The sequence below is a fragment of the Sciurus carolinensis genome, chromosome 1 (genome assembly GCF_902686445.1).
Source record: "Sciurus carolinensis chromosome 1, mSciCar1.2, whole genome shotgun sequence".
Lineage (NCBI taxonomy): Eukaryota > Metazoa > Chordata > Mammalia > Rodentia > Sciuridae > Sciurus > Sciurus carolinensis.
The window spans coordinates 179,314,226-179,333,304 of record NC_062213.1 but is presented as its reverse complement, the minus strand read 5'-3'; the positions used below and the strand labels follow the sequence as shown (position 1 = coordinate 179,333,304).

At 40.2% G+C, this 19,079-nt stretch overlaps 1 protein-coding gene across 2 annotated transcripts in view; it reads left to right on the top strand.

Moving 5' to 3' along the window:
- Positions 1-1,036: 1,036 nt before the first annotated feature.
- The window catches only part of Smap2 (small ArfGAP2), a 43,402-nt gene continuing 25,359 nt past the window's right edge, over positions 1,037-19,079 (top strand). Inside the window, exons 1-2 of one of the 2 annotated variants that reach the window (XM_047524035.1) lie at positions 7,758-7,846; positions 10,152-10,255. Coding sequence is in view for 1 of the 2 variants with exons in the window: in XM_047524031.1 (XP_047379987.1) it covers positions 1,455-1,557 (103 nt within the window). In the remaining variant the exon portion in view is untranslated. Of the gene's footprint in view, positions 1,558-7,757; positions 7,847-10,151; positions 10,256-19,079 lie in introns of those variants that run through there. The other variant, XM_047524031.1, reaches the window with a different exon arrangement.

Below are 19,079 nucleotides of genomic sequence, written 5' to 3'. Positions count from 1 at the left end.
TCTAAGTCTTTCATCTTATCAACTTCCCTGATCTAACATTCCATGGCAGCCCAAATGATTTGTTTTCAGTGCTGGACATGGAACCCAGGGTCTCACACATGCTAGGCAAGTGCTCTACCACTGAGCTACACTCCCAGCCTTCAGAATAATCCTTTAAAATCGTAATTCAGAACATGCTTTTCCTCTCTCCCTCAGTACAATTTCTGATTCTTAGCCATTTCTTAGGAACAATTTGCTGAGTGAGTAAATGAATGAATGAAAACAAGAGCAAGATGGCAGGTGTTTTCCTAAAGAAAATGACTGTCACTAATAAATTATCTGTAGCATGTTGTTTTGTATGATGTTTAGTAATCACTTTTAAGTCATTGCCTATTCTGTGCTATGTTGTAATTACCACCCTCCTCCCAAATAAACTTCAGTACAAGTCTGCTACACAAAACTGCATTGTTTTGTGATGATATAATGAATGAAAGAAGACACAAATTGTCTAGGCAGTAGGCAGAACAATGTCCAAAGATGGTGGTAGAAAGCTAGAGACTCTCTGCAATTCCAGTGGGGGGCGGGGGGGGGGTGACCAGAATCTTCTAAACACTGGGGAGCGTTGTGATTATCTCCTTAACTGGGCTAGGGACTTGGGCCCTTTTATGTGTCTGCTGAAGGACAGAGGTAAGCTGGAGGACTTTGGGTATCCACAACCAGGAGATTACATAAGGATGACAAAAACTTAACATTTAGTTTTTGTGAGAATTATATTGCGATAATTCATATAACGTGCTTAGTATAGTGCCTGCCACGGTAAGAACTCAGCAAATGTTTGCTTCCTTCATTTTCCTCTATTCCTTCCACTCTGCCTGCCAGGCTCCATTCATTCTTTTCCAAGGACATTCGGGGGGCGTGTCCTCCCTCCCTCCGCCCCCACAGAAGCCCGCCCCCGCCTCTCCCGGATTGGTTCCTGGGAGGCGGAGTCCAGGGAAGAGCCCAGTGCGGCGCGGTGGGGCGGGGCGCATGCGCGCGCTAGGCTTGGGTGGAGGCGGAGAGGAAGAGCTGCCGGAAGTAGGCGGCGGAGGTGGTGTCTGAGGTGGCGGCAGCTGCCAGGGAAACCGAGGCGCGGGACACACTGCCGGCAGAAAGGCCGGCCGGGGGTCGGCTCTGCGTCCCGGCACCGAGGAAGCCGAGAGCTCCCTTTGCCTGGGCTGAAGGTCCCTAGCCCCGCAGCCTCCGCTGGACCTGGCCTTTCCCTGAGCCCGCCAGGGGGCGCCGCGCCGAGGGGCTGAGGAGTTGGGGGCGGACGCCGCTGACCCTAGAGGGTCGCGGGGAGGTGCGGGAGGAGAGCTCTCCCCCGCTCAGGTGGTGCTCCTGGGCGGGGGACCGGGAGTCCTCACCCCCGGACCGAGGCGGGGGCTTCTGGGGGCGAGGAGGGCGCGTCGCCCTCTGCCCCCGCCGGCACCCTGGCCATGACCGGCAAGTCGGTGAAGGACGTGGATCGGTATCAGGCGGTCCTGGCCAACCTGCTGCTGGAGGAAGATAACAAGTTTTGTGCGGACTGCCAGTCTAAAGGTAGCGCATCCCTCCCTGTGGGCGAGGGGTCCAGTTGCCGGGCCGCGCCATGAGAATGGATGGCCTGCGTGGGGAGAGGGCTTGTGGAGTTCAGGGCGCCCAAGTCTTCTTTAAATGGTAACGCGTGCTGGTGAGCATGCAGGGTTTTGGGCGGCTTGGGGTTTGATGTGGGCGAGTGATGGAGGGGGTGCGGGGTGAGTGGAATTGGCCTGGTGTGTTCAGGTGAGAATGTCTTTATTTCAGGGATTTGATGACTTCTGGGGTCTACTGTCAGTCCGGAGCTAACTACCTTTCACTTGCAAATCTATGGATGAACTGCATTGTGCGTGTGCGTGTGCGTGTGCGTGCGTGTGTGTGTGTGTGTGTGTGTGTGAGAGAGAGAGAGAGAGAGAGAAGGTAAAGAGGGAGGTGAGATGACAAAAAAACTGCTTAAATGATTTTTAAAGGTGGTGATTGTTGCTGCCTGCTGTTTGGTTAGGATTCCTTCTGTCATTTTACAGCCCTGCTGAGATCTGACAGTGTTTCGGTGGCTTTCTTCTTCCAGGATGTGTGCAGCGGGAAGCTGCCTTATGCAGTGACACAGTGCGGATTTCTAGATAGCCTAGCCCTGGTTTGTGGAGTGCGTTGGAGGCCTCATGTGTGTGATGGCAGAAACTAGCAGATTTGGACTGTAGCACAGGATCAGTTTAATCCGTGGAGAAAAGGAAGCAAAGTATTCATCACTGGATTTGTTGCTTCCGTGATTACACTACTAAAGGTGAAATAGCGTAAATTGGCAGAATCGTTTAGTCTTTATTTCCTGTGCCCTCTGAGATCCATGATTTAATACAATTAAAAATCAGTATGATAGGAAAGCTTGGTTATTAGTGAGATGTTTACATTAGACATTTATAGATACATACTACTATAATTGGGGGGGGCTATTATTCATTTACTTTTGTTGGTAATGCAGAGGATTTTCCAGAGTTGTTTGCCATATAGCATATTGGATATACAGTATAAAAAAGTTCAAATGTACAAATACATATTTTGAAAAAGGAAGTAGATGCATAATCAATGCTTTCACTTGATTACCTTTTTTTTTTTTAAGAATAAGGTTATGTAAGGAGGACAGAGGAATGAGGCATTGATGTAGTTACCTAGTAGTATATTTTAATGACCTCTACCAATAGGTAAATGAAATTCGTCATTAGGAAAGCAGATTCCCAGACTTCTTTTCCTGAAATTTTTACATTAGCCAGAATTTATTTTGAAAAGTATTTTAGAATCAATTTATGTTGAGTAGGTTAATTTCTTATAGGTTGATTCTTGTTAGATCTTTTGGAGGATTCAGTTTAAAATTTAGGAATTTTTTGTCCTTATTCAAATTCACATGTGTCCTTACTTGACAGATCTTGAGTCAGTGAAGCAACCAACTGGAGTGAGCATTGCTGTATTTGGAGATTCAGATGCCATTTTGATGATTAGTAGTACCCACTCCCCTATTTCTCATATTACTTGTATACTTACTCATGATCCAATAAAATATGGCATGTGGAAGAGAAGTGAATTCACCACTTCTTCCTCCAGATTTTTTCCAAATTTTCCGTTGCTCTTTACTAGTGACCTCATTGGGGATCATATAATGAAACATTAGTTAATTCTTAATGAGAACTTGCAAGTACTTGCTTGTAAAACTTATTAACTGCTGTTGATGGTAAACACTTGCATCATAGATTGTTACCTGGTAGTGCTGATTAAAAAATGTTTGGTTGGAGAAGGAACTTAAAAAACTGTTGGCCAAAATGAGATTTGGATTTTAGTTTATTTATCCGTATTTCTTAGAAAATTGTCTTTTCTTAGAAAATTGAGTTCTAACTGTACAGGCTCTGGTGAGTGCTCACCAATTCATATTCAATCAGTAGATGCAGCCTGGACTGCCGACCCGCAAGCAAATATTTCTGTAATGTTCTGAAATAACTCTTTGGCAATGACTCTTCTTTTTTAGGAATGATATTTCTTTATTAATTGATCCTAAAAATGTGTAATATAAATTTCAGAAGAGAGAACAAGCAGGCGTTCTTTTTATTTAGTAGAAATTTTGTTGCTCCTGGGGTTTTTGATTTTTTTTAAGCACAAGGCTCCCCAGTGCCTGGGACCTCTAAGGCATTGAAGTAATTTCAGTGTGGGGAAAGAAGATGCTTCCTGGTTACCTCTTAAAAAAACTCCATTGCTTGTTCTAAGCCCAAGATGTGGTTTTCTCATCACCAAAGACCTCAATATGACCTTTAGAAGCAATATTTAGACTGACTTACGTAGTGAACAACAGAGGACAAAACTACTGAAAATTTCAGATATGTCAATGGTAACTCCGGCTAGTTGAGGCCTGGTTCCATTTTTGGGTAAGATGGAATGTGTCATACTTCGTTCATATTTAGAATCTTACTGATCTAAGGCTTGGTCTTTATCTCTGCAGTTCCAGATTTTGTCAGTGTGCCTGGAATAAACCCCCAAGCAACTTCCTCAGAGACTGTGGATTAAACTGGACACTCCTGTTTACCATGAGAGGCTCTGCCTTTCCAATGATTTGAATATTCGTGTCCACTATTGGGACACTCCTTTATCAGTCAAGGTTTATGAGAAATTGGGAGCTGTTTAATGAGCAGAGAATTTAAATGGAAGAAATTTGATGGTCTTGAGGAATATTTACTTCAGATTGTGAAACATCACATGGAATTCTGGAATTTGAGAGGAATTTTATAATAATTTTACTTTTTCCATCTCCTGCATCTTATTTCACCTCTAATCACCTAACCACTGCTTCTGTTCCAACTCTCATTTATATTTTTCAATTTAAACTTACTTTTTGAAAGAGGTAGCACTTTTATGTGGTTCAAAATTCAAAAGGTCCAAAAGACAACATGTATAGTGAAAAATCATTATTCTGTCCCTGATCCCTTAGCCACCTTTTTTCCCTCTTGGTAGGTAACCACTGTTGGCAATTACTTACCTGACCTTTGAGAGACAATATGTGCATGAAAAACAAAGGCATTTAAATATATTACTTTTATGCAAATAGTAGCATATTACCCACATTTCTTAGTACCTTGCATTTTTCAATTAACAGTACAACAATATAACATGGAAATGATGAATATTCTCTCTTGCATTATTTAGGCTATTGTTTAAGGTGCTATCCTGGATGTCTCAATTAAGTTGAAAGATATTCTTAAGTGATTTGGAAGGCAGCTTCTCTCATTGAAGATACCTTAAGTGTTCTGGGCCTATCCATAGCATTTATAAGCCCACCTTTGAGGTGGCAAAAAGGCAGGTTAGTGGAAGGGTCAGTAGACTTTAGGATAAAACATGTAGTTAAATTCCTTTATTCTGCTTACAGTAGCTTCATGACCTTTAGCATGTCACCCAACTTTCTCACCTTCATTTTTTTTTTTTAGTTTGAAAGATGAAAGTGCTTTGTAAACTAAAATATTATTAAAATGTAAGCATCATTTACTTTTACTATTGCTGATCTTATTTTCTTAATTCTGATTTTGTTAGTTTCACTTTTTTACTTTATCGTTTACAATATTCTAGTTACTGGAAACCACAGTTAGAATGACTCACCCAGTAAAACCCTAGTCTTTAAGCCAAAACTATTTCCTATATATGGAGTTCTGGCATTTTTGCAGATGTACTTTATGGTACCCTTGAGGACAGCCTCTGGATATTCCCTGACTTTTTGGACTTGTATATATATATACAAGATTAGACCAGGAAATTTTGTGTGGGAATTTTCTAATACTGTTCTAAACTTTAACTTCTGTAAATTAACTTCAGTTTTCTTTTCATTCATTTTCCATTGATAGCAAAATCATTGCTTGTTAAATCATTCCTTAGAACATAATTTTCCTGTTTTTTAATTTTTTGTTTTGTTTTGATTTTTTTGTATTGGGGATTGAACTCTGGGGTGTTTACCACTGAGCTATATCCCCAGCCCTTTTTATTTTTTATTTTGAGGCAGGGTCTCACTAAGTTGCTCAGGACCTTGTTAATTTGCTGAGGCTGCCCTTGAACTCGTGTTCCTTCTGCCTTAATCTCCTTAGTCCCTGGGATTACAGGCATTCTCCACTGTACCTGGCTTTCCTGTCAATTTTTAATTATTTTTAGTTATATTGGTGGCACCTTTTGAGAGCTTAAAAAAAATCCACCAGATTTGATAGCAGGAGGAGTTCTACCTCCTTTTCTAGTTGTTAAATACCCTTCTCTAGCTAAGATCAAATAACTTTCTGGGTTTTTACAGCTAATGCACCTTAACGCTGACAGTCATGGTTAGATTGACACAGATTTACTGAAAGTAATTTATCAAAGCCCCCATTAAATTGTCTTTAATGTAAGCGTCATTTACTTTTACCATTGCTGATCTTATTTTTTTAATTCTGATTTTGTTAGTTTCATTTTTTTACTTTATTCGTTTACAATACTCTAGTTACTGGAAACCACATGCTAAACCTGTTCCCTGGGAGATAACTTTCCTATTTGTTCCCCTTGTTCTTAAATATTGTTCTGTGGCTGTGAGAAAAAGAATACAAAATGTCATATCTATTAGGGGGAACTTTTTGAAAGTCTGAGATCCTATACTACATGTATTCATTCAGACAGTAGTTCTTTAAAATTTTTTTTTTTTAGTTGTAGATGGACACAGTACTTTCGTTTATTTTTATGTGGTGCCGGGGATTGAACCCAGTGCCTCACATGAGCCAGGCAAATGCTCTACCGCCGAGCTACAACCCCAGCCCCCAGAAAAATATTTCTTACGCATATACTTTATGTCAGATACTCTGCCAGGACATATGGATTCAAAGATAGGGTCTTGGATCTCAAGGATTTTACTGTCCAATGGGGAAGCAGATGTATAAAACAAATACATGATACAAAGTAGTAATTATCATTGTGGCATATAAGGAGCAATGAGAAGGAAAACTGTCTTCCACAGGAAGTCATGGCTTCAGAGTCAATTAGGCTGTGTCCTAAAGGATAAACAGAATGTTGCCAGGTGAATTTAGGGAACTTTTCATTCCAGGAAGAAGAAACAGAATGTGCAAAGCCCCCAAGGTGTGCTGTATGGTGTGTGTGTGTGTGTGTGGGGGGGGTGTTTCTTGCCCACACATTGAGACTTGGCAAGAGATAGAGTTTAGCAACTAGTTAGGGGTCAATAAGTTAAAAGCCCAGCTCTATGGGCCCTACTTTCCTCTTTTAAAAAATTTTTTTTTTAAATTTTAGATGATACCTTTATTTTTTAAAATTTACGTGGTGTTGAGTATTGAACCCAATGCCCCACACATGCAGGGCAAGCACTCCATCACTGAACCACAAACCCAGCCCCTTCTTTCCTCTTAACTTGCTTTATGGCCCTGAGATTGTGAATATGCATTATACTTTAGATTCCCCATTTTGTAAGAAATCCATGTGTTGTAGGTCTACTTGCTGCTCAAATGAAATGCTTTCTAATTGCTGAGTAGTAAGAAAGGTCTGGGCTACAAGATCTCCATGGAAGTGTACCTTCATGGGTACATTAAATTACCTTAGAGAAGTCTAGTGAAATGCCAACAGTATATAGTATGTCATCTCTGGAGCCATTGTTGAGTTTTGAGGCTGAACATGCTTTTATGCTCAAGCAGGTCATATTTTGAGTATTTGATGTGTGCTCTTGGTTGCGTAAGGTAACTGGGATGCACAAACAGGTAGGTGCAGCTTCACCTTTTGTGTATACTTTGTAGCAAATTTTTTGTTTCCAGGTAAATCATAAACTACTTCTTTCTGCATTTTTCATCTGATGTCATTATGGTATGTAGGTGGCAGCTTTCTTGGGCATAGTTGTCTGTATAAGCATTCACCACATGAGTCATTGTCTGTTTCTGTTCTTCTGCCTGAAAATTCCATTTTTGAAATAATAATCATGCAATTGGTGACTGTGACACCCAACTCATTATATACATTGCAGTTGACTTTGTATGTAATATTGACATAGTCTACCTGTGTCATGAGAAGGGATAAAGTAACTTACTAAATTGAGTCAGACTCTCTTTATTCAGATATCTCTTGTGAAAAAAGATGCCAAGCAAGAATCTGCATAAAATGCACGTTTTACATTCTAAGCACACAGTGCCTAACTTTTGTTATTATGTCTGCTTAAATCCTTATCACAGTTGTACTTCTGTTTGAGCAAGTGGCCAGTTTAAGTAGATATTAACTTTGAAGAAGTTCTGTATTGGCCTCTGGAATGTGACAGTTCAGCATACCACATTGGAAGGTAGGAACCCAGTCTATGTAGAGTAGCACACCTTAATATTACTTCACTTTTACCAAATTCCTCTGTTTTTAAAGCAGTATTCCTGTACTGGTTAATTTCTTTTCTTTCTTTTTCCTTTCTTTTTCTTTTTCTTTCTTTCTTTCTTTTTTTTTTTTTTTTTTCTTTTGTAACAGGGATTGACCTTATAGGTGCTGTACCATTGAGCTACATCCCTAGCCCTTTTTTATTTTGAGACAGGCTTGCACATTTGCTTAGGACCTCGCTAAGTTGTTAAGGCTGGACTCCAACTTGAGATCCTCCACCTCAGCCTTCCTAGTGGCTGGGTTTACAGGTGTGCTCTACCATGCCTGACTGAACTGGTTAATTTCTTAGATTGCGATTTACCGCACATGACATGTCCAGTGTAGTGCAAGCCTTTGAGGGCAGGGGTTTGGTCCTGTTTTGTTCACTGTGGTCTTCCCAGAAGTGAATAGAGGTTGACAAGACCAGGCTCTCAGTAAATTTTTGTTTGAATGAATAAAGGGATCTCATCATCTATAAATCTTTTGTTCCTTAGTAGTAGAAATCTTTTATAGGTTATTTGAATAATTGTTTTAATTCTTAGAAAAATTAGTTTCTGAAAAATAAGTTTTTAAAAAAGCTTTGAAACCCCTGTTTAATGGGTCCCTCAGTCAGGGGCCAGTTAGGGAAACAAACCACTACAGGTCATAAAACCAGAGGGAGTTTAAAATGGGGAATAGGTTACACAGGTATTATAAGATCCAAGAAGCTAAACAGGGTCTGGTGAGGCACCCCAGGGATTAGTGATCCCTTTGAGCTTTTATACCCCTAAGGAAAATAAAAAGTGTCACCAAGGTCCAGAAGTCCTAGCTCTCTGGTGTGAGCTGGAAGCATGTAAAGAGGAGCTGTCCAGTGGAACCCAGGCCAAGTGAGAGAGAGAAAACTCTGGCTTCTCTTGTCCTCTTGCCTCTTAACCCCACCATACCTCCTGGTGTGGAAACTTATCCAGAAATCAGTTGGCAAGAGCTCCTGGGAGATGTAGTGTCCTGTGACAGAGTGGAGCAAGGATATGACCCAAGCACCAGCAGGCAAAGACAAAGGCACTTGAAACATCTCTGAGATACAGGCTTTTCCTCAGTTAAATTATTATAGGCAAGAAATAGGAAGGGTTTTTAGGTAGGTACAACTTGGTGTGTTTCTAAAGGATCTTTGTTACTGAAAAAATAATTAGTCCCAGGAAGTAATTGAACAACTTAGTCATAGCCTGTGTAAGTACGGTGTGTGACTAGGCAAATTGGCTTCTGTTGAATTTGTATTTGACTGGCCACTGCCAGAAATGATTTATCGTTTGTTTACTTAGGAATATAGGTTCCCACCTTGTCAGTTCTTGGAAGTCTTAGAGTTAAGCATGGGGTATCTACACTGAACTGTCTTAGCTACAACTGGAGACCTGTGTCAGTAATACAGAGGATGCACAGAGCTTTGAGGATGGCAGCCTTAAACCTGGCTTACGCTTTCCTTGATAGTTAAGGTAATTGTGGTGGGGCTAAGTTTCCTGGTGCTGCACATCATTTTTACTAGTCTTGTTAATTGGTTGTTTGGTTCCCCCCACAAGTTCAGCTAGTCAGCACTGGGTGAGGGAGGACAGATCACTGAATCTATTTTCTTCTACATTAAACCTGAAAAGTGTTTTGTCATATAAGCAATGTTGCTGCTGCTTGATTGAAGACAGAACTTCCCAAGTTGTTGCTCCCAGTTTTCTTCTTGATTATAAAAGTATTTGAATTACATGATTCAAGTTCAGCACTTTCTAGAAGTGCTTTTTTTTTTTGTCAATCAGGTCACCTGCATTTGGGCCCTTGCTAGTTAATGGAATTGGTGGAAGTAGGCCAGCAAAGGTCAGTGCAGCGTGAGGGTGTCTGCTTTACTTCCCTTGGAAGCCACAGATAAAGGACCTTCATTGTTTGAGTAAAGTTATCAACAGTAAAAATCATGTAGGTTTCATTGTTTTTTACTTTTTTTTTCCAAAAAGATAATTTCCTCTTGGCAGATATTAAAGTAATTTGCAGATGTAATGAAAATGTAATTTGGTATTTTAAAAAGCATTATCTAGCTGCTTCCCAGATTACCAGTTCTTTTCAGCCAGGCCATTTTGGCTTAAAAGGTATACCTTAAAAGGCATATCTATGCATTTTGAAGCCTCTTGTTTAATAATTGTGACATTTTGCAACTGTGTTTGACTCTTCCCTTTCCCAAACTTTCTCCTTCCCTACCCCACTCTTCTGGATCCTGTATTTCCCCACAGGCTTTGTGAATGCTGGTCCATTGATGGCTGAACGGCAGGTACCTCCCCACTGGAAAACCTCAGAGATGAGCCAAATCTACCTTCAGCTGTGGCCATCCAACAGTGTAAGGTGGCCCTGGTTGTTGTCTTCAGTTTGTCTAGCTCTCCTCTTCTCCCCATCCTCCCTCTTGTGCAGCTAAAACTTGCCCTGGGATCCCACCTTTGTAACTTGTCACTGGGTAGTAACAGGATTCTATTGTTGCTGCTTCTTTTCATTTTCAATTAATGTGAAGTGATTTTCTGACAAATTCTGTTAACCAAAACCTTCTTTCCCATCAAGTTGAGTATTTCTTGTAGGCATGCTGGTTTGCTTTTAAATATATATGGAATACTGTTTATCTAAGTACTGAATTTCATAAGGCAACTTGGAGAATACTTGTTGATCTTTTTTAAATTTCAAGCCAGAGCTCTCAAACAGAAATTTCTTAGTCCCAAAATAATAAGAATTGGATCCTTCAGGCTTCATTTTTTTCTCCTCACCAAGAAACCAAATGTGTAATGCTCCCATTTTATGATGTATTGAGAATAGTAGAGCAAATGGCAGGATGGAGAGACACCTACTGTCAGCTGTAGTTGATAAACTTGTCCTTTCATAGTAGTTGGAGCAAATAGTGTCTTGTTTTTCTTTTTTCAAAGTCATGCTATCTTTTGCAGCAGTTCGTAGTGAGAATTGACTGTAAAATCCCCAGAACTCTACTGCAGAGCTTACATCTCTAGATGTGGGTTTACATGTTAATGCTGCAGTGTTACTTCATCTCATTTGCCTGAAGTGCACACGCAGTAAATTTTGTTATTTGACTTCTTCCTCTTTTCTTGTCTAACTGGAAGTCCCCGAATGTGTGGATTTAGAAATGAGTTATCTAGTGTTTCTAGCTTTGAGTTTAAAAGTTTGTCATGTAGTATTATTTGGATGGTTGTTTTAATTAAGCCTTGAAAAATAATTTCTTACAGGATTTTCTGTGTAAACTGATGGCAACTTATTCTACAGTACAAAGCTCCTGCTGGAGGGGACATTGGTGTCTTTTTGTTTTTTGTTGATATTTTACCTCATGTGATAATTAACACAAGCCCTCAGAGGAGAAATAGGAAGGAAACTCCCTGTTCTTACCATGATGCTTTTGTTCAAAATAGCTGTAAATAACAGAGCTAATGGAAACCAATTGAGTGTGACAACTGATTTGAAAAGCAAAGAATTAAAAGATTCACTCTCTTCTGCTAAATTGAAAGCTTTTTCTTTTCTCCTGAAAGAGTAGCTGTTTGGACTAGGGTTGACATTGTTGCTTTGAAAGTGGGCATGAGGAGTTAGAGACACTGTTGCAGACAGAAATTTGAGAAGAAGGTTTTTCCCACAGTGTGACTGTTTTATGAGCATTCCCTGCTTGTATGAGAGAGCAAGCAAGCTTCATTAAATGCAGCATTGGAACTAAAAAGACTCCAGCTTAGCTCCTCTGAGCATCCTATGTGGTTCTGAAACTTGTCTGTGAACAGGAGCAGTTCACAAGCCTGACACAAGTGACTCAAGAGTCTGTATTATGGCAGAGTAAAAATAGATCCCAGTTTCATTAGACTCTAATGCATTTAAAGAAAAAAAATTCTTGTCATAGGAACAGATCCACAGACTAGTTTGTTTTTGTCTGCTGGGATTTGAAGAAGTGGAGAGGTGGGAGAGTCCTTGTGTTTATTATCTAAACATTAAACACTGTGTCTTTAAGAAGCAAAGATTTCATTTTTTCTGACTATGAAGTTATCCACATTCATGAAAAAAATTATTGGAAAGAATGAAAAAACAGAATAATACAGAAGATAATTTCCATAATCTTTGTCATACTTTATTTATTTGAGCTTATACCACAATGATGTTATATCTTTATAATTTTGCATAACTTTTATTGTAAGCATTTTCATTTTAATTTCTGTATTACTCTAAGGCTGAAGGGTATTTGTGTGTTCAGATTTATCCTAATCGTGGAAACTCTCTAATTTAAAAAAGTTGTAAGACAACTTGCTGTAGGACTCTTATACTTAAATGCAGTAGAGTAGTTGAGGGAAGGATTGGAGAACCATCCTGGCTTGACCACAGTTTTTTGGACCATATCCCAGCAATATGGGCCAGCATTTCACTTGCTGTTTGGTGTGTGGGTATATTGTTGTGCCACTGATTAACCTTTTATGCTGTTCACACACTCTTCCTTCACTTGAATTCATATACTATAAAGTGGACAGGAGGCCCTATTAGGAGAAAAGGACAATAACTTCTGCTTTTTTTTTTTTAAACAGGGACTTTCTTAGATTGTAAATGAGGACAGGGACTGTCTTCATGTCTGCCTTTATAACTAATGGCAATTTCTGTGTCCTCATTATAAACACTATTAGTCTGTTAATGTGTGTTCAGATCATATTCTTTTTGTTTTGTTTTGTTTTAGACAGTCACCTTCATAGTATTAGCTCAGATATTTGAAGATCTGTGACATTCCTGGAAGCTGAGCAGGTGAATTTCATGGGTGTTTTGTGGTAATTACTTCTTTGTGCCATTTTGTTTGTGTGCTTCTGGCACCTTGTGCCACATTGAAAGTTGGAGCTAGTCACAGTCCCCTGTCCTCTCAATTAAAGGTTTAGACTTGGGGGAAATGTAGCAAGGGGTATGAAACAGTGGGCTGAAATAGCAGTCCTTTGGCCCTTTGTGGGATGGGGGTAAATATTTAGATACTGTTCTTGGGTGCTGCAGAAATTAATAATAACTTTGCAGCAGTTTTAGAAGCTCTTCTCATATCTATTGGAACAGCTTTGTTTAATTTGAAAAATCTTACTTTGGCTTTTTTGAAACTGTCATTATTTTCCTAGAGACCTGCCCTGGGTTTTTCTGTGTAATGTTCCCTGTCCAGGATCTTTCTATCCATGTGATTGCCATCTTTGTCCTACTCCCTTGTGCCACATCTTTTGACCTGTGTACCTCATTATACTCAATTGGGTAACACCTGGGCTTTGAAACGTCACCGTCAATCTTTTCTTTGTGAAAGGGCAAATCTCCACCTTTTGCTGTCCTTCCTTAAGCTCAGATTGTTTTGATGACTAACATGCAGCATGCCAATGGACTAACCATTTGTACTTTGATCCCAGAACTCATTTCTATTCTGCTGTTTGTTTAGAAATGAAAGTTCTCTAGCTTGTTTGGATATGGTTGTGATTCATTTAAACTGGCACCAATTTTCTGTGTGTTTGCTATTGGTCGAACCTCCTCTGATGTGTTAGAGAAGCTTCTGCACTCCATTATAGAGAGTTCACATTCCATGTCCTTGCATGGAGTCTCATTTGTCAATTCAAAAGGTTCTGCATAGAGCCTCTACCTGGGTGAAAGGCATGCATTTCCCTAGGAACAACTGGAAAACATGTTCTGCCTGGCCCCTTGGGCTTGAGCTTTCTACTATGTTATACTCTTCTTCCCTTCTGGACTTCTTTTTGAGGAAGGGGCGTGGGAATGGGAAAGGGTGTGAATAAGTCTTCATACACAATCTCAGATGTTGAGTTTCTTAGCAGCAGAGTGACTCATATATTGTAATAAAAAAGAATCCCTGAAGAGCAAGATACTGATTTAGTGATCATTATTGAGCATCTACTGCGTATAACACATTTGGTGTATGTAAAGATGATTCTAATTCCAATCCAACATTTCTTCTATGAACTTGGGCAAATGACTTGACCTCTCTGGACCTTCAGTTCTCCAATTGTGCTTGGACTAGATCCCTAAGATTCTTTTCAAATTTATAATTCTTTACTATGTTAGTCATCTTTCATGTCACTCTAATGGAACACCCAAGGCAGTTAGCATATAAAGAGAAAAGATTTGTTTTGAGCTGGAGGCCCCAATCCAAAATCAGGTGGCCCTGTGGTTTTGGACCCATAGTAAGGGCAGCATATCATGACTGGAGTGCCTGGTGGAATAAAAACACTTCGATCATGAGCCAGGAAGCAGAGAAGAAGAGGAAGAGACTGGGATCCCATGACTCCCAGTGACCTGAGGACCTCCCTTAAGGTCTCACCTCTCAAAGTTCCTGCCACTTCTCAGTAGTGGCACCCTGAGGACCAAAACTTTATTTAACACATGGACCTTCAGAGAATATTCATGTAAACCATAGCAATACTCTAAATGTTTATCTGTTTGTAACAGAACAGGAAAAGTTTTCTGCAGAATTTGCATGTTTTCATATCTTGTCTGTTTTGAATCAAATGGCTTAAAAATAGTTCCACTAGAGCAGGATTTCTTGACATCAGCACCATTACTTGTTTTGGCGATGGTCCTGTGCTTTTTAGGATATTTAGCGGCACCCCCTGGCCTCTATGCATCAGACGCCTCGCACCCACCACTTTGCCAGCTGTGACAATCAAAAATTGCTCCAGAGATTGACATTGCCCCTAGAGGGGAAATTGTTTTGGCTGGGTATCATTGATCTTAGGAGAGAAGAGTGGACTGTTTGGATGTGGACTGTTTTTACTATTGATTTTCACATTGTTCTTTTGCTGTTTATTAGCTATTTTGTCAGCAAGTGTGTATTCAGTGCTTACTGTTATCAGGTGAATGCCAACACTTTATTATGAGGGAATTTAATGATAGTAATGCCAAGTTTTGAAATACCAGGTCTACCTGGCTGACTCTGAAATGGTTGTGTAGCTGTTAAGCTCAGCAGTGCCTCCTACACATCTGCTTCCCTCAGCCTGCTGTTGACCATTGGTGGAGTTGGTGACTGAAGTGTATAAAAGTATTTACTTGCAAAGGCTATTGGGTCAGCAACCTAGGAAGCCTCTTGGATTTTAAATTGTGGATTAGAACTTAGTCTTATGTATCTGGAATCTAGTATTATGGCAGTTATTCTTTCACCTACCCAGGGGAATAAATTAATCTGTTTTCAGTGGTGGTGTCAGGAATCTATCCCAGGGGTGGAGGATGGAGAGTACCCTTGTGGGCCAGGGGCCATCTTAGCCTTTAGCACATTCTCCTAAAGATACCTGCCCCTCCTACTTCCACAGGCAGACTGACTTTGCATCTTTGGTATTATTGTGAGGATATGAATAGATAGTGGTTGTTGCAAAGAGGAAGTTAAAGCTTTAACCTAAAGTAACCTAAAAAAATATGGGGAACTGAATGTCCTCAGAGAGTGAAGACAGTAACTTCTGGCAAACCAAGTTAGTGTCTTACCTGAAGTGAGGTCTTGAGTGCTAGGGAATTAATTTAATTATAATGTCAGATTTTGAAATATCAGGTCCACTTGGGTGACTTTGAAATACTTGCCTAGCTGTTAGCTTAGCCCTCTCTCTATACCCCCCACTCCCCCCCCACCTGCTATTAGCTATTGAAGTAGTGATTTGAAGTATATTAGATTTCTGAGGAGATTTAACTTTTGTATTTGTTACATTTGCTATAAAATGTCAGTTTAGGTTGAATAACTTTTGTGTGTGTGATATTGGGGATTGAACCAAGGGCCTTGCACATGTTCGGCAAGCACTCTACCACTGAGCTGCACCCACTGGCCTTTTCATTTATTTTGAGACAGGGTTTTGTTAAGTTTTCCAGGCTGATCTTGAACTTGTGATCTTACTGTCTCAGCCTCTAGCTGGGATTGCAGGTGCAGGTGTGCACCACCGTGTCCAGCAGTTTGAATAACTTTGAATTTGCTCCCACTGCCCCCGGTTTCCTCATATCTTTAAATTCATATTCTTCACTGAGTTAGGTACAGAATAGTGCTGAGTAGGGTAGGGTGTGTTCTGTGAGTGTCCTTGCTGGGATAGACTGGGATCCTAAAGCTGTGATTCTGACACCTAAGAGTGTGTCATTCAGAACCTGTACTTGGGTCCTAGCAGTCTCTGTGTTTCATTCCAACTGAGGCTTTGCTGAAGTAATTGCACATGGTGCCTTCAAGCCAAGCAATTGTTTGTACTGAGATAATCTCACTGTTTGGCTTCTAATGAAATAACCTTCTTCCTGCCCCAATGAAAGCAGCTATTTTTTGTGTCCTCCCTCCCCTTTGCAGAAAGGCCATGTCTCAGCCACTGTTTTAGCTTTTTCATAAATGCTTAAGCAGGGCCTTTGTGTAGGAGATTGGCTACAGCTAAAATATCATGGATTAACCAGGAGACAAGGAGAATCATGAACATCCTTTTCTCTGATTTTCTATGTGGGTATTATAAAATGTCAGTTTCAGTTGAATAACTTTTTTGTTTATGTGGTATTGGGAATTGAACTACGCATGTACCCTAGCACTGAGCTGCATCTCCTACTGTGACCAAAATACCTGACAAGAACAACTTAGAAGAGGAAAAGTTTATTTTGGTTCATGGTTTCAGCATTTCAGTCCATGATGGGCCAACTCCATTGCACTGGACCCAAGTGAAGTAGAATATCATGGCAGAAGGGCATGGTAGAGGAGCACTGCTCAGTTCATGGCTGCCAGGAAGCAGAGAGAAAGCAAGGGGAAGCAGCCACAGGGAAGATGAACCTTTCCAAGGCATGCCCCCAGTGATCCACTGCCTTCATTTACCCATCTGCCTGCAGTTACTACCCAGTTAGTCCATTCAAACTAAGATGGACTGATTAGGTTACAGCTTTCATAATCATTTCATTTCTGAATATTCCTGCATTAACATAGGAACTTTAGGGGGATACCTCATATCTAAACCATAATGGATACTTAAGTTACTTTTGTGTAGTTTTTCTGTAAGGAGTCATTTAAACTTAATTCACATGAGAAAAATGCTCTTATTAGGTTTTTAAAAATATACTCTATTAGGCAGTTTTGTTAAAGGAGCTGACAAAAATAAAAACCAACAAAAGAACAACCTTAGAAGAGTATGTGCCCCATGAAAGGCCATGAAGTGCTGCTGGATTTGGAATAGGAAGGAGAAAAGACTTCACGGGGAAGCAGCTGGAGGAGGATTTTCACAAAAGGCTCTTTTGCTGTTAGAGGTAGCGGCCCCTGTAAGACCTGTGAAGGATCTTAAGTTGATCAGGAAACTGTAAGAATCTCTTCAAACCTTTTAAGGAAACATTTAAGTTAATAGCATCAAAGAGCTTCTTTAGATCGACTTCTGGTGATAATCTAGGTGGTTCCATTTTCTGATTCACCCTTTTCCTAGTTACAAATTACCATCATTCATGTAATCTGCTCTAAAGAAAGCAGGCACATTTATCACCCCCAGCACAGTTTCAGTGGTAGATTTTAAGCTGGCTTTCTCTTTCATTTACAACCCAGTTTACTCATGTGTTTAAGTTTTGTAGCATTTTTACTCAGTTCCACACTGCTTCCATGCTGAGGCTTCCAGACTTTCCTAATGATGAATGTTTCAATTGTACTATCTGTTATTACCCTCAGAAGTTGTTCTTCACTCTTCTGAGGTGCTTCCAGGGTTTGCTGGGTGCCAATCACAATGGAATGAAGGACTTTTGATACATCTTCTAGTGACCATGGTTGTCTTTGAAGGCGAGCTACCATTGTTGATTCCATAAAAAACAAAGCTTAGGAAATGGTTCCTAATGGACTTAGCACTCCACTTATCTGTTTTTGTGGGGTCTTCACTTTTTTCTTTGTTGAGAAAGACTGCTGTGTGCTCAAGGGAAGAGGTGGACCTGTTCAGATTTGTTTTGTTTCACCATACTCAGTGTTTGGAACATCAGAGGACTGGCCTCCATTGGATGCAACATAAGGCCTTCATTGGCTTGAATAATCAGTCTAATCTCACTGACTTCCCAAGAGTCTTCAACCAAAGCAGAAAATCTTTTGGTTAGCTCTTTGCCCTTCTTAACACATGCCTTCCATTTACATAAAAACAATCATAGCACATACCAGAATCTCCCAGGGAAATGCCAAAAGACTTGGGCCTGGTCTTAAAATTTCAGACAGCATCACCAAGACCCCTACATAGATGCTCCAGGACCAGCTATAAAGACACTGAAAAAGGATTTTAGGGTGGGTACTGGGAATTGAACCCAGGACCTCATGCATAAAAATTAAAGCATAATTAACAAATGGAAACTGTATATATCTATAGTGTACAACATGATGTTTTGATATATGCATGCATTGATTTTTGTGGTGGCCAGGAGACTCTCTGGTAGGAATCAGAGACTTACCACACCCAGGCATCCTTCTCTCTGTGTCCTGTCTCCAAATCAGAAAAATGCCTTAGATGTCTATGGATAGGATTCATTCTCAGCTTTCTCTGTGTGGCAGGAACATGACAATTGTCATCTACATGCATAATTTTAAAAGGAAGTGATGCCCATTGTTGATGTATAGAAGTGAGAAGAGGAAAGATAACAGTTGATCCTAGAAAGGCCCAGATCTTGCAAGATCTTGCAAGAAATTTAGAGTTCATTTGATGGTGGGAGTCCAGTTACATGTTTTGAATGGGGTGATGCCATTATCAGAACATACCTTAGCAACATGTCCTTTTCAGAACCAATAAAAAATTTTTAACTAGGACCCTGCCCTTTCCTTCCTGAAGTCTTCAGGGGATTAGAGTTGAGTAGTAGCTGTACAGCTTGGTTGATTTGATTGTTCCTTACTACCAGAAGCATCGTATACACAAGTTATCATCCATTGCTGGGATAGACAGGAAGAGTCACAACCTATAGTAAAACTCTACTTACTAAAAACAAACCAGGGAAATAAGATTGATGAGGAACTGTATTTATTGAAGGTTAAATAGTTTATTGAATTTTAAAGGTGCAGTTACTATCTTTCAGAAGAGGTAGCTTTTAGAGGTAATCTAATGGAGGTGGGGCAGTAGACCCTCAGAGAAGTGAATTGCCTAAAGTCACACAGTTAGTGACATAGTTTAGATAATCCAGATCTCTAGCCCTGTGAAGCAGGGGCCAGGTAGATAACCTCAGATATATTC